Genomic DNA, 13609 nt, shown 5'->3' on the forward strand with positions numbered 1-13609 from the left:
GAAGCTGAATAACCAATACCTGAAGAGTTCTTTGAGCCTTTTATGGAGGAGATCACGGTCTGAGTTTCTGCCACACTACAAAATAAAGCAAACATCTTTTTAGCATCTGTGAATAGGAGGCCGTAAAACTTAAATTTTCCTGACATAAAATGGGCAACACAGCAGTGATAGAAGCGATCAGTTTTTCCATCTGAAATTTCTATATGAAAGGAAATGTAAGTACAGTAAATATTTACAACACAAATGAGAAAGCAGAAAATCTCCACTGGCAAGGTTTGATTCTTCCATACCCAGAATCTCTATTGATTTCCTTTTCATCTAATTCATTTAAACAGTGATTCATAATCAAAAGTTCTATCTTTTAAGAAACGAATAAGGGTAAAAGCTGTTCTGACTGGACCGGCACAACATCCTCACCTTACAGGGATACCATCTTTATAACGAGTGCCAATCTCACTGGTAGAGCTAACTTCATCACAGCCAGAACGAGACGTTTCTAAGGAGTTTTGCTCTGTGGAGTTCCAAAAATCCTTTTTAGATGGGCTGTCTGGTTTCTCTTCTCCAGATTCAGAAGAATCAATGGCCACCACTTCCAACTGAGGGTTAGGAATCTCTAGGACTTCCAGAGACGAGTCACTATCTGGTTCATCCCTGACACTCTCTTGTTCTGGGCCAGTTCTGCTATCTTCCCAGGTGGAGGTTGTCACCTTCCCCCCTTTAGTTGACTTTCCAGTCTTTACTTTCCTTACAGGTTTAGCTGTAAATACATCCTGCTCAGTGTCACTGTTCTCAGGAACATGAGCAGCCCGGAGTGTTTTCTTCTTCCTAAGTTTCTTCTTTTTCTTGTTTCCCCGAGTTTCAGCCAATGTCAAGGTAGACTCTGCCTGTTGCTCAGGCTGGTCAGCTGGAGAGTGGGGCTCCCTCTCTACAGGGGTTTCAGAAACAAACGACAATCTTGGAAAAGAACTGGTACAGGCCTCAGACCCGCTGTTGCCTTTGACTGGCTCTTCATCTTCTTTATTAATGCCTGGAAGATCAGTTGGTTGGGGAGAGGGCACATTTCCTCTGTTCCTGGTATTTCCTTGCTCCGTGGAAAACTTCAGTTCTTGGCTGGGCTCATGGAAACTTTCTGTGACCTCTGACAAGGACAATGTTGCAGTGATAACTGGATAGACTGAACAACTGTCACTGTTCTCGCCTGAATTGAGAAGGAAAAAAAATTATTGCATCTTCTTTTGTGTCTGCTGTTTATCATTATAAACTGCCATTACTTATCAACGATTGAATCTCTACCAAATAATGACCTTTCAGTGATATGTGAACAAAGCTACAATTGTTAAAGCAGTTATCTCACCCCTCAGCTTCCCATAACCTACAGAAACTTCTATGAGAGCACTTACTACACTTGGCCCTGCACTGATCTCACAATTAACATGCATGTCTTATACCACATAAAAACTCTTCATGGAAAAAAAAAAAAAACAACTCTTTATGAGCACAGACTGTTTCTACCAATCTCTTTTCTTTCTTGTTTGACACATTCACATATTTAACATCATGTTTTATTCTTGGTAGACATTTAAATATCTACTCGGGGGGTGCCTGGGTGGCTCAGTGGGTTAAAGCCTCTGCCTTCAGCTCAGGTCATGATCCCGGAGTCCTGGGATCGAGCCCGGCATCAGACTCTCTGCTTGGCAGGGAGCCTGCTTCCACCTCTCTCTCTGCCTACCTCTGCCTACTTGTGATCTCTCTCTCTGTCAAATAAATAAATAAAATATTAAATAAATAAATAAATATCTATTCGGCTAGCCTTAATTTCTCAGATGTTTTCACGATGCTATTTTACCAGTACATCAGCCAGTGTGGCTACATAACAGTAGTTAAAAAGTCCGCTGACTTAAAAATGTCTATCTTCTTTGACTTAGTTATTTCATGTGGAGGAATTTAAACTGATGAAATAATCACAGACATACTCAAGGACATACACAATGTAGTGTTATAAAGAATACTAAAAAAAAAAAAGGGATAAAAAGCAAATATTCAAAGAAGATTATAAATAACTGTATCCATATTATGCAACTCCTCAAGTATTATTCAACTAACAAAATTAAAGTATTTCAGATGAATTATTTTTATGACAGGAAAATGATCATGAGAAATCAAGTAGAAAAAAGGTTATAACAGACTATGATTTTCCTTTTGTATAAAGTCTATGGATAAACACACAAACATTTATAATTTAGGACTGAAAAAATATATAACAAAATAACACCTACTTTTTACTCTTACATCTTTTGTTTTTTTTAAGAATATATTTATTTATTCATGAGAGACAAAGAAAGAGAGAGAGGTAGAGGGAGAAACAGGCTTCCTCTGGAACAGGGAGCCCAATGCGGGACTCGATCCTAGGACCTGGGACCATGACCTCAGCTGAAGGCAGATGCTTAACCATCTGAGACACCCAGGTGCCCAGTCTTCGATCTTTTTTACAGTGAACTTAAATTATTTTGCAGAGGAAGAAATCTAATAAAAGACATTTTAAAAAAATCTTGGCTTAAAAAGTCACTATAATACTTCTTTGCCAATTTTTAAAAAAAAATACTGAATACTACTCACACAACGGCAACAAAATTCCAGATGAAAGATAATATACATTCAAGATAGATACCTAGATTAGTGTTATAACAGGTAGGAAAATCTAGGGTAATTCTTCAGACTTTTTCTGTTCAGATCACACAGTGCCAGTTTATTTTTGAACTGTCAATATAGCACCATTACAATTACACAAACTTGAGGTAATGTTAAGAATAGCTTAGAAGTTGTTCTCAAATGGTGACCAGGCAGGTGCAGTTTATGAAAAGAGTAAAAACTGGCTATTTCTCAAAACCACTCAAGTTCCTGTTCATGATTCCAACTCCAGTGTCCTCTGCCTTTCATCATGAGCACCTTTCTCTCAGGCTTATATTAAACCTGCCTTGCCTTTAAATGGTAAAGATAAGTGCTAAGAAATTCAGAGGATATAGCTTATCTAGGAAGTTGACTGAATAACTTCAACTCCATTCATCTCATGAAAAAAATAATTCTGCACCAATCCTCATTATGGAACTTTTTAGGTGCTAATGCAAAGTAAGTTTAGTAATCCCAGATTAGAGATATTGAGGAAAAATTACTGATGTTTAAATAATCGTCGTAGAAACACCTGGTGGCTCAGTCAGTTGAGTGACAGACTCTTGATTTCAGCTCAGGTACTGATCTCACAGTTATGAGCTCAACCCCCGAGTCAGACTCTGCACTGGACATGGAGCCTGTTTAAGATTCTCTTTCTCTCTCCTTGGGGCACCTGGGTGGTTCAGTGGGTTAAAGCCTCTGCCTTCGGCTCAGGTCATGGTCTCAGAGTCCTGGGATCAAGCCCCGCATGGGGCTCTCTGCTCAGCAGGGAGCCTGCTTCGTCCCTCTCTCTCTGCCTGCCTTTCTGCCTACTTGTGATCTTGTGATCTCTCTGTCAAATAAATAAATAAAATCTTAAAAAAAAAAAAAAAGATTCTCTCTCTCCCTCTACGCCTCCCCCACCACAAGCGCTTTCTCTCTCTCTCTCTCTCTCTCTCTCTCTCTCTCAAAAATAAATAGGCAATCCTCCCTAAATGAAGGAAATCAAGAAAAATTAATTCTAGCAACTTCCGTTTTAATGGGGCAAATATCACTACATCACTGACCTAAAACTGCCCTAGACCCACTTCCGGGTTGCCCTTAACCCACAGAAAAGCTTACATACTATTAGCTTGTGGTAATTCCTTGGACACATTGCCAGCAGAGTCTTGTGACACAGCATTCACACCCTCGTCATGTTCAGGAGACATGGGTTCTTGCTTAATCTGAATTGAAGAGTCTGGAGCAGGAACACTGCCATGGGCTTGGAAAGGAGGAGATGTGGTTACTTGGAGAGGGACTCCGGTGGACGACGGAGACATGTGGGAAGATGGAGGCTCCAGAAAAACTGGGAAAAAGGGAGTAGGCAGCAGTGTGGCATCAGCAGATGTCTGAGATCTACTGTTCCTTTGCTCTCGTGGAAGGCTATAAGGAACCTGGTCTGGGCGCTCAGAAGGTTCAAATGTTTCTAGAACAGGAAACATACATACGTACAAATGCAAAAATGTTTTCTGAAAAATCACTCATTTCAGAGCCAATTTGTATTTCTAAACATTACAAGAGAATTCTGAAGTCCCTGATAATTCTTCGAAATATGTTGTCATAAAATCTATAGGACCAACAAGGACACAGGCAGAACAGGCATTAGTATTCCATTTTTAAATTTTAAGTGACTTACCCAAAGTCATATAGTTACTAATAGAAGAGCCAAGATCTGAACCCAGGTCTTTTGATTCCTAACCCAAGGCTCTTTCTGCGACATACTGCCCCCGCTGCTAAGCATTTTTGGGGTATACAATCACCCCAAAAGCAAGGAGACAGGAGAGAAAACATACGAGCTTTCCATGACTACTTCAATACCCCTGTAGTGACAACGAAGAAATAAGCTACAGAGGATCCAATCCATCAGATGCTCTCCAAATACCTTGTAATCCCTGCAGAATCTGTATTCTATGGGTCCTCAGCGCACTCATCTCCATAGTTATCTAAAAATAAAGTAACTGGTTAAGCATTTTGAAATCCAACTTTAGAGATGATCTGTTCTCATTAAATGTTCCATCAGCTGTTACCTGCTGCTTGAGCATCAGAAGCCTCTGAACTTCAACATATGCCGCCTGCAGGGCTGCCCGGGCTTGCAGAAGGTTGTTATCCATGCACTGCAGTGATCTGCTCAGTTCTTCCTCCCTTAAGGAAATATTCAGCAGCTGGTCAACCTGAGAACGTTCTGCCAAGAGAAACCATAAGGCTCAGTTTAATACTGGAGATTTCTTCTTAGTAAGACAGCTCCTCAGAAGGTAGAACTACAGCAATTCTCTAGGAGAAACTTTTATTTTCTCTCCAATAGGTCACTGGAGACTCATCCAATCTCACATGTCACATAGTCAAGACTGATGTCAGAGCCAACCCAAAAGTGAGAATTGGTAAGATGGAGGTAACTCATAGGTTCAAGTGTGCGGAGACATAGCACCATCTTACCTTATCACCATCTTTCGCCACTTCCCTCCCAAGTGAAATCTTTGCCCCAGGCAAAGCAACTGTTGTACCTTTCATTTCCCATTTTTCCTTTATCTACCATCCACTTCCCTATGGTTTTTGCTTAGGTTACACTCCAGATGTGAATGGCTTCCACTCTCTTTCCAATTCATATTTTTCTCGTCTCTTAGCTAACATAAAATAGTTCGCTTTATTAGAGAAAATGTCCTGAAGAAAATATAGCTTCAAAAGAGTACATTTAGGGGCGCCTGGGTGGCTCAGTGGTTTGGGCTGCTGCCTTCGGCTCGGGTCATGATCTCAGGGTCCTGGGATCGAGCCCCGCATCGGGCTCTCTGCTCCGCAGGAAGCCTGCTTCCCTCTCTCTCTCTCTCTCTGCCTGCCTCTCTGCCTACTTGTGATCTCTGTCAAATAAATAAATAAAATCTTAAAAAAAAAAAAAAAGAGTACATTTAAATTACTTTAAGTAAACTGTCCTACCACGTGTATGTATTTGTCATCTTAATGTTTGTCTTCTTCCCGTTCAAGAAATCAAGACCTCTACCCTAAACTCCAGATCCACATACCCAACTATTACCTTGATATCTTTACTGAGGTGTCTCTAAGATCCTTTCACTCAAAGAATTCAAAAGGGAACTTGTCATCTTCCTCTACCCTCAAGTTGTTCCTCTCATGGACTTTCCTAGCTTTACAAATGATACCAACATCCCCAAAGATGTCTCAGCCAGAAATTGGGGTCATGCTCGAATCTTACCTTATCCATCACATCCAACCACCCAAGGTTCATCCAATTACATTCCACACTAGCCCTTACACCAGAAAGGGTTCAGAGTTAGGAAAAGCAAGTATCATAGAAGTCTATCATGAGAAAGCGACTCTAACAACTTCCCTCAATTCAAGTAAGAGAAGAAACAAATATATCTCAGAAATGGAAATTGAGAGAAATGGCTATAAACTAACAAGCGAAGACAATATCTTTACTAAATGGCCTATTCCTCACCATCACTGAAAAAGACCAATGAGACTTTCTGACTTTATACTGAACTCAACTAGCTTATGGGTCTATGTGGCATCAAATATTTCTCCTATAGCTGTAACTAAATATGGTAGAAAATCAAACTTTTCTATGCCCTTAAGCAGGACAACAAAAATGTCAAAAAATAATAATAAATGGGGGATAAGTGTTTGATAACCACAAGCTATACTCTGTGTCAAGGTATAAAAAGGCTGAATTGCTATAAGAACAATTTCTGTCAGAATATTTCACACTATACCTTTCTTTCCTTTGATTTTCCTTCTTTTGTTTTTTCTTTCAAGACTTGGGAGTTCGGGAGAAGATCCATCCTGAGAAGAGAAAGAAAACTGAGTAATATTAAATGTGTACAGGCCATTACCCAGGAAGGGAAAAAAACAATCAATTCTAAGACCATTATACAATATTCTTCATTATTGCTACCATCTCTAACAGGACACTAGGAATCTCATGCACAAGGTCTGAACTCAAATATTAGCTGAATGTACATGATTTAAAACTAAATAAAACAGGTACCTGGGTGGCACAGTTGGTTAGGCGTCCAACTCCAAGTTTCAGCTCAGGTCATGATCTTGGTGTTGTGAGACTGAGTCCTGCATCAGGCTCTGTGCTGAGCATAGAGCCTGCCCGGGCATTCTCTCTCCCTCTCCTTCTGTCCCTCCTGCTTGTGCGCAAGCTTGAGCTCTCTCCCCCTCCCTCCTTTAAATCAATTAGAATCTTTTTTTAATCTTTTTTTAAAAAAAGATTTTATTTATTTATTTGACAGAGAGAGAGATCACAAGTAGACAGAGATGCAGGCAGAGAGAGGGAGAAGCAGGCTCCCCACTGAGCAGAGAGCCCGATGTGGGGCTCGATCCCAGGACCCTGAGACCATGACCTGAGCGGAAGGTAGAGGCTTTAACCCACTGAGCTACCCAGGTACCCCAAATCAATTAAAATTTTAAAAACAAACAAACAAATAAAAAAAACCCAGAACAGAACCTGAGGTCAAGCACTTTCCTAGCATCCTAGAGGTGGTGAAGCACTGGGGCTAAGGCAACGCATTTCACATTGGTAAAACAAGGTATAGTTAGAAGTATGGACAAAGCCAATAATACATATACCTCATTTCACTGTGGCAGTTCCTACTTTACTAGGAAATCTTCGCAACAGAATCTTTACAACAAAAAGCTACACAGTCTACATGACAAGCCCCTAGATATGAGCTTCGTTACAGTACAAACTTTCATTCAACAATATCACTACAGTGTTCAACTCAAAGGAGCAAAGCAAAGTGGGATTTGAACCCAGGTCTACAAGCCAAGCCCTTAATTACTGTGCTTTACTACCTCAGCCCCTTAATTAAGGAGGGCAGTGATGTAATGAGCACTGGGTATTATGTAAGACCAATGAATCACTGACCTCTACCTCTGAAACCAAAAATACATTACACATTAATTAACCGAAATTAAATTTAAAAATGGAAAAAAATGCAACCATAAAAAATGGAAGGTGAAAAAATACAAATAAAATTTAAAAATAAAAATAAATAAAAAATAAAGGACATAGCCCATTTTCTTCCAGGGTCACATTCCAGACTATATCACTACCAAAAACTTTCTTCTTTTCAGAAAGGGTTAGGCCGTATTAGCGACAGAGACGACAGAAGAGAAGTGGTGTCAGTTAAGGAATGGCTTCTGAAAGGGCCAAGCTGGGTATGTGAGGTACAAAACACTGAGTAACAGAGCCTAAAAATATTTCTAAGACTGTTCACATGGACACACTCTAGTAGTATGAAAACTACCTTAGCGTTGAGCCCGACAGTCCTGGGTCTAACAAGCATTCACGGCCTACGAATGCAACACTAGAGTGCCTTTCTTGAGCAGCAGTTCAGAATGCATGGTGAAAACAGAGTTACAGCTGAAGATGTGGCTTACTCCTTAGTCAGGTGATACAAAGAATCACCGGTTTGGAGACTAGTTTTAGAGATGATTTCATATTTTCCTAGTACTGTACATTCATATTTGATGACATCTCACTTAGTAGAATTACTCAGTGAAAGACACAAACAGGGTAAGAACATGAAAGTAGAAGCCTCACAAACCTATGTCAGAGTAGGAAGCAGAGGGAGCCCAGCTACCCAGAGAAAATTAAACAGTTAAATCTTTCCTATAACAGCCAAGTCACCACATGAAATGCCCTACAACCAGCATGGGCAATCATACTCACGCCAGTGGCTCTTCGCTTCTTCCGCACACTCTGGCCGTCGTTCTGTTCGGCCCCAGAGGTACAGCTACTGTCTGTGGCTGCGTCTGCCAAACTGGAAATTCCGAGGGCTGAGGATGTATTTGATGATAACGAGTTTCCTTCTCCATTACTCTCCTGGGTATTCTGGTTCTCTGAAGATGGCGTAGAACTCTCCTGGCTGTTCAGGTCTTTGGCCAAGTGCATCAAAGGTATCATCCGGTCAGAAGACAACTGCGCACTATGTCGCCTAGGACTCGCAACATTGTCAGCCCTTTCACCTGTTCTGAGCGAGGCAGCCACAGGTGTCACTTCCTGCTTAAGGCCCATGTTTGTTGTCTGACTCTGGGAATCCCTCAATGAGTTACTAGGTGAAAAAATCTGCTGGGGCTCATTTTCTTTACCTGTACCTTCCTCACTGAAGAAGCTATATACAGAAGGAGCTCTGTCCATGATCACGCTGCTCTCAGAGAGGCTTCGCTTCCTGGCCAGGCCAGGAGATGAAGAAATGGAAATGCCTTCCCACTGGAATCCTTCCAGATTGGACAGATCAGGCTCCCCATCCAAATCCAAGACCTCTTGTTCATTTTGAACTAAGGGCACCATTTCTATGCCAAACCTTCAGAAAAAAAAAACAAAGAAAAAGCCCCACAAATCACACATGGTTAGGGGAGAGGGGCACCACTTAATGAGATTACAAATATACATAAGATGGTTTCTGCCCTCAAGAAGCTCACAGTCTAGTAAGTGTTCCAGACACAAAGTAAATAACCATCCGTAAGTACTACCATGTAACCAGTACTAAATTGGAGATTTGTGCCCAGTTATGAGAATACATTTGAGGAAGTAAAAATTCGGAGTTTTATTAGTTTGGAGTTTTTCTGAACCAACAACAAAAAATTTTTAAACAGCCCATAAGTCCAAGCCAAACAAACAAAAATATTTATTGAGCATTCACGAGTGCCAGGCACGAGGCTAAAAACAAGAACTTTAAAATCTCAATATTCGAGTGATGGAAAAGGGTGCACAATAAATATGCTATTTCAACAGGGATAAAAATTGAAGCCTGAAGGGCTGTATAATTATAACACAGCGGGCCGGTTTTCACACAGCAACCCTATGTTGAATGCTGCTTTACTGTTCAGAAAAGTCTAGCTCCTCCACCTAAGAGGAACAGCCAGAATACCACACAAGTATTTAAGAGGAAGTATTTTGTGATCACATATACAACGCCCAGAGTATATACAGAAGGGTAACTGTTTATAGGTAACAAGATAGTGACACTTAAAAACACCGCTCATTAAGAGTGAGAGGTAGAGGGGCACCTGGGTGGCTCAGTGGGTTAAAGTCTCTGCCTTCGGCTCAGGTCATGATCCCAGGATCCTGGGATTGAGCCCCGCATCGGGCTCTCTGCTCCTCGGAAAGCCTGTTTCCCCCTCTTTCTCTGCCTGCTTCTCTGCCTACTTGTGATCTGTCTGTCAAATAAATAAAATCTTTTTAAAAAAAAAAAAAAAGAGAGAGAGAGAGAGAGAGAGAGGTAGCTATGGATCCACAAATACACTCTCTCATGCTGTCACTCTCTGGCCCCTGTAGCTAAAGTGATGGATTTCTGATCAGTTTTTGTACATCCCCATCTCATTCCTTAGAGGCTAATGTGCTTCTTTGCGACCTGAACTCCCTGGCAGGAAACACTCTATTGCTATTGTTACAGAGTAGCAGTTGCTCTTTGATACTCCAACCAGGCATGTACAACATGTATTTCTTACAAACATTTAATTAGTAAGTAGAATTCCCTTGACCAGGGTCAAAGGGTGAGTTTAAAAGAAAGAGAAACGGGATACTAAAAAGAGGTACACACCTGGGCAAGCCTTTGCCAAGCTCTTGCTTCTTCTTGGTTACTTGCTGGATGACCTGTTCCCAGTTGACATTTCTCCGAGATGCATTGAGAATCTGTCGAAGGGTGGGCTTGAGCCCAGATTCCTTCTCCGTCTCACCCTTTCGATGACCACTGATGTTGCGAATGCGGCGAGCACTATTGAGATTTGGCTCGGGCAGGTGTGCTCCAGTTTTGCTCTTCAAACTAATGTGCCGGGTTAGATCTCTCTGGAGAGAGGCAGGAAAGCCAAGCTTACTGAGTTCAGGCAGAAGAGGGCCTGAGGACTGACCTAGATCATTTTTCTGGAGCTCTGCATCCAAGCTAGCGCTCTCAAAACCTTCTGTTTCGTAAGATACGTGAGATTTAATGGGGTCATCCACCTGTGCATCTTCTAGAGACGTCTTCAGGTCTAGCAGTAAGCCAGAGGGTGGACTGGCTGCAGAGGCCATTTGCAACTCAGGTTCTTTCGGATGAGCTGTACATGCATTGGTGGAGAGTTTTTTGCATGTTTTCACGTTTGGGTCATCCCCCTCTTTCTCATCAGCGATGTGAGTGCTGCAGGATAACATTTCTGTAGTGGCAGAGCCCAAGGTTCCAATTTTTGATCCATGCTTTTCTGTGTCAGAGAGCTCCCCATCGCTTTCATCTTCGAGCGTGTGTACTTGAAACTCTATCTTCAAAGATCCTTTTTCAGACTCTTCAACATTCCTACTTGCTTTTGCAAAGTTCCTGGTCCTTTTAGAAGTGCCAAGAAGTGGGTTTTGCAATGACTCATGACACTGTAGCGCCTCTTCGGCTTTCTGTAACGTGTCACTGAAATTTTCGTCAGGTTCCCTCTGAGTGCCGAACGTACCTTTATTCCCTTTTAAGACATGTGGACATGAACTTCGCAGTTTGGTTATGTAAGACCCAGGACTGTCTTCCATAGTGGGTTTGTTCGAGGGATTGGAGTGTTCTCCAGGAAAAAAAGAATTTGTTTTGGTGTTTTTTGAGGGATTCTTTAAATCTGGCTTCTGAGGAACTGACTTGGTGACTGGAATTGGAAGGAGTGCGGATTTTAATGATGGCATCTTACTTAAGTGAGGTTCTTGTTCGTGCTTTTCTGTAATGGGGGAATCCCTCACCGCCTCGTAAGAAGCAGCGCAGTCAGAAGGGGCCTTGTGAGTAAGGGATCCACTCTGTGTATCTTTTTGTATTTTCAGCGCTGGGGAATTCTTTGTTTCATCAGTCTGGGGCTCTGGTGTTCCTGTGGTTGTGAAGCTGAAGTCAAAGAAAGGCTTCTCTATCACTTCTGCCTTGTTACCAGGGACTTCCTTCATTCCTGATTGTAATTCCAGAGTCTTCTGGGAAGGGTAAGGAGTCCAGCGATGGAGCTTGTCCCTCCCTATACTGCCATTCTTCCCACCCATTTTGGAAGCTATGGGATCTGTTTGTTTAGAAGTTTTGCTTTCCAGCTGCTCAAAATTGAAGTTGAGTAAGCCTTCTGAAGGAAACTTATCACTTGTAAATCCTTCCGAAGGACCTCTATATGCGGCAGCCGTACCAACTTTGTCACTTTCTTGCCGCTGCCAACTATATCTCTCTTGACTGTATTTGTTGGACTTAGATTTCTTGTTCCACAGCATAGCGAGGTCTTCCATCTGACAGTTAGGATTTCTGTTTCTGCCTGCTGGAAATTTGTCTCCGGGGCCACTGTAATTCCAACTATTTGTACTACGTACACTGGATTTCCAGTTTCCGTTGCTGCTATTCATATGCCAACTGGAAAAGCCACCTGTTCCTTCAGAATGCCAACCGGAATTCCTTCCTGTACCATTATGACTCCAATCTACCGTTCCGCTATTTGGATGCCAACCACCTCCAGAATTACTATGGTTGTGAAACCAAGCTGAGGAGGCTCCTGCAACACCCTTATGCCACCCGGAGCAGCCTCTTGGTCCACCATTATTCCTCAAAGAATGTGGAAAGTTGTTTTTCCTACTATTATTAAAGCCATCTTTCTCCCACTTCCAGTCTCGCTGAGGAGGTCCACGATGGTGCCATGCTGGCTGACTGTAGCTCTCTCTGTCTTGGTAAGGGATTCGGTCTTCTCGTCTCCATTGGGGTCGCCTGTCGTCAGAGTTTATTTCTTGACTGCTATTAGAAGGTTCATCTTGTCTGGAAGAGAAACAGTTTTCCATTAGCAATGTAAAGAAATGATCATGCTTCCTTTAGAGGCAGAGCACATCAAACTTCCCTACTACCTATCTCCTCAGTTACTTAGAATATATAATAGAGTCTATTTTTATTTCTAACAGTGGTTGCTTTCCTATCTTTAATACAGCTCAACTTTTTTTTCACCATTGATTTAGACATTAAACGTTTCTTGTTTTTGCTATCACCTCAGAAATGTTAAAAATCTAACACATTTATACTATCCACCTCTTCCTGTTCCTATTTTTCTTAGCAGCTTCTGGGACTTTTGTCCCTGTCATCCAATTACTGTTTTTACATTATGCCCCTTTTTCTGAAAAGAAGCACAATTATATGTGTGGCTTTGGCTAGTTATCAGAGTTAATACAATTTAAGTTCAGCTGCTCTTAATACTGTGGATTTTTGCAGTTGTAGGCTCTTTCTCAAAAACCCAGTTTCTTAACCTATTTTAAATGCTAAGATCTCACTTTGCATCATCACCTTCATTAATAAACACTTTACCAGGCACACATCCAATGACTGTTTGGAGCAGAAGAGAACTCTCATGTATAGTTCCCATTCCTGAAAGGCTTACAGCCTAGCTGAGAAAGTGAGATCACAAACAGGAGTAAAATAGCACACACCGAATAAGCAGCGCCCGCAATCAGTGCTATAAGGAGCTCAGTGAGCTGGAGGGCTTTATAAAGCTGCAGCTGTTTCAACTATTCGTGTTAGCCATGGAGTCCACAGACACGTGGGTAATTCTAAGTCACCATCACAGGAATAGATGTAAAACCACTTTCCTCTACAGACTGCCCGTGGTGCGCCTGGTATAGGGCTTAGCGTGTGGTGAGAGCTGGAAGCACAGAGTAATAGCAGCTAAAACGTACTGAGGACCGACCAACTGTCAGGCCTCTGAAGCACTTCATATAGAGAATCTCACTGAGTTTTCATGGCCCTGAAGCCATTCTTCTTATTCCTACCTTTTGGATGAGGAAACCGAGCACTGGAGAGGCTGAGTAGCTTACCCAGAGTAAGACAGCCAGGCAGCAGCACGGTGGAGACATGAACCTGGGCAGTCTGACTCTAGCATCTCATGCTTCTCCGCTGCGGCTCAGAGAGACTGGAAATCCCTAAACTAAGTTTTTGCTGTTAGGCTCCCTCCTCTT

At 41.9% G+C, this 13609-nt stretch overlaps 1 protein-coding gene across 1 annotated transcript in view; it reads right to left on the reverse strand.

Annotated features, from left to right (window-relative positions):
• ZNF106 (zinc finger protein 106) overlaps positions 1–13609 on the reverse strand; it is a 69691-nt gene that overhangs the window by 18766 nt on the left and 37316 nt on the right. Inside the window, exons 5-12 of the mRNA XM_032343436.1 lie at positions 10251–12425; positions 8378–9011; positions 6411–6480; positions 4716–4870; positions 4571–4631; positions 3773–4114; positions 418–1198; positions 20–75 (exon numbers count right to left, since the gene is read on the reverse strand). Coding sequence (XP_032199327.1) covers positions 20–75; positions 418–1198; positions 3773–4114; positions 4571–4631; positions 4716–4870; positions 6411–6480; positions 8378–9011; positions 10251–12425 — 4274 coding nt within the window. The remainder of the gene's footprint in view (positions 1–19; positions 76–417; positions 1199–3772; positions 4115–4570; positions 4632–4715; positions 4871–6410; positions 6481–8377; positions 9012–10250; positions 12426–13609) is intronic.

The sequence above is a fragment of the Mustela erminea genome, chromosome 5 (assembly GCF_009829155.1).
Source record: "Mustela erminea isolate mMusErm1 chromosome 5, mMusErm1.Pri, whole genome shotgun sequence".
Taxonomy (NCBI): domain Eukaryota; kingdom Metazoa; phylum Chordata; class Mammalia; order Carnivora; family Mustelidae; genus Mustela; species Mustela erminea.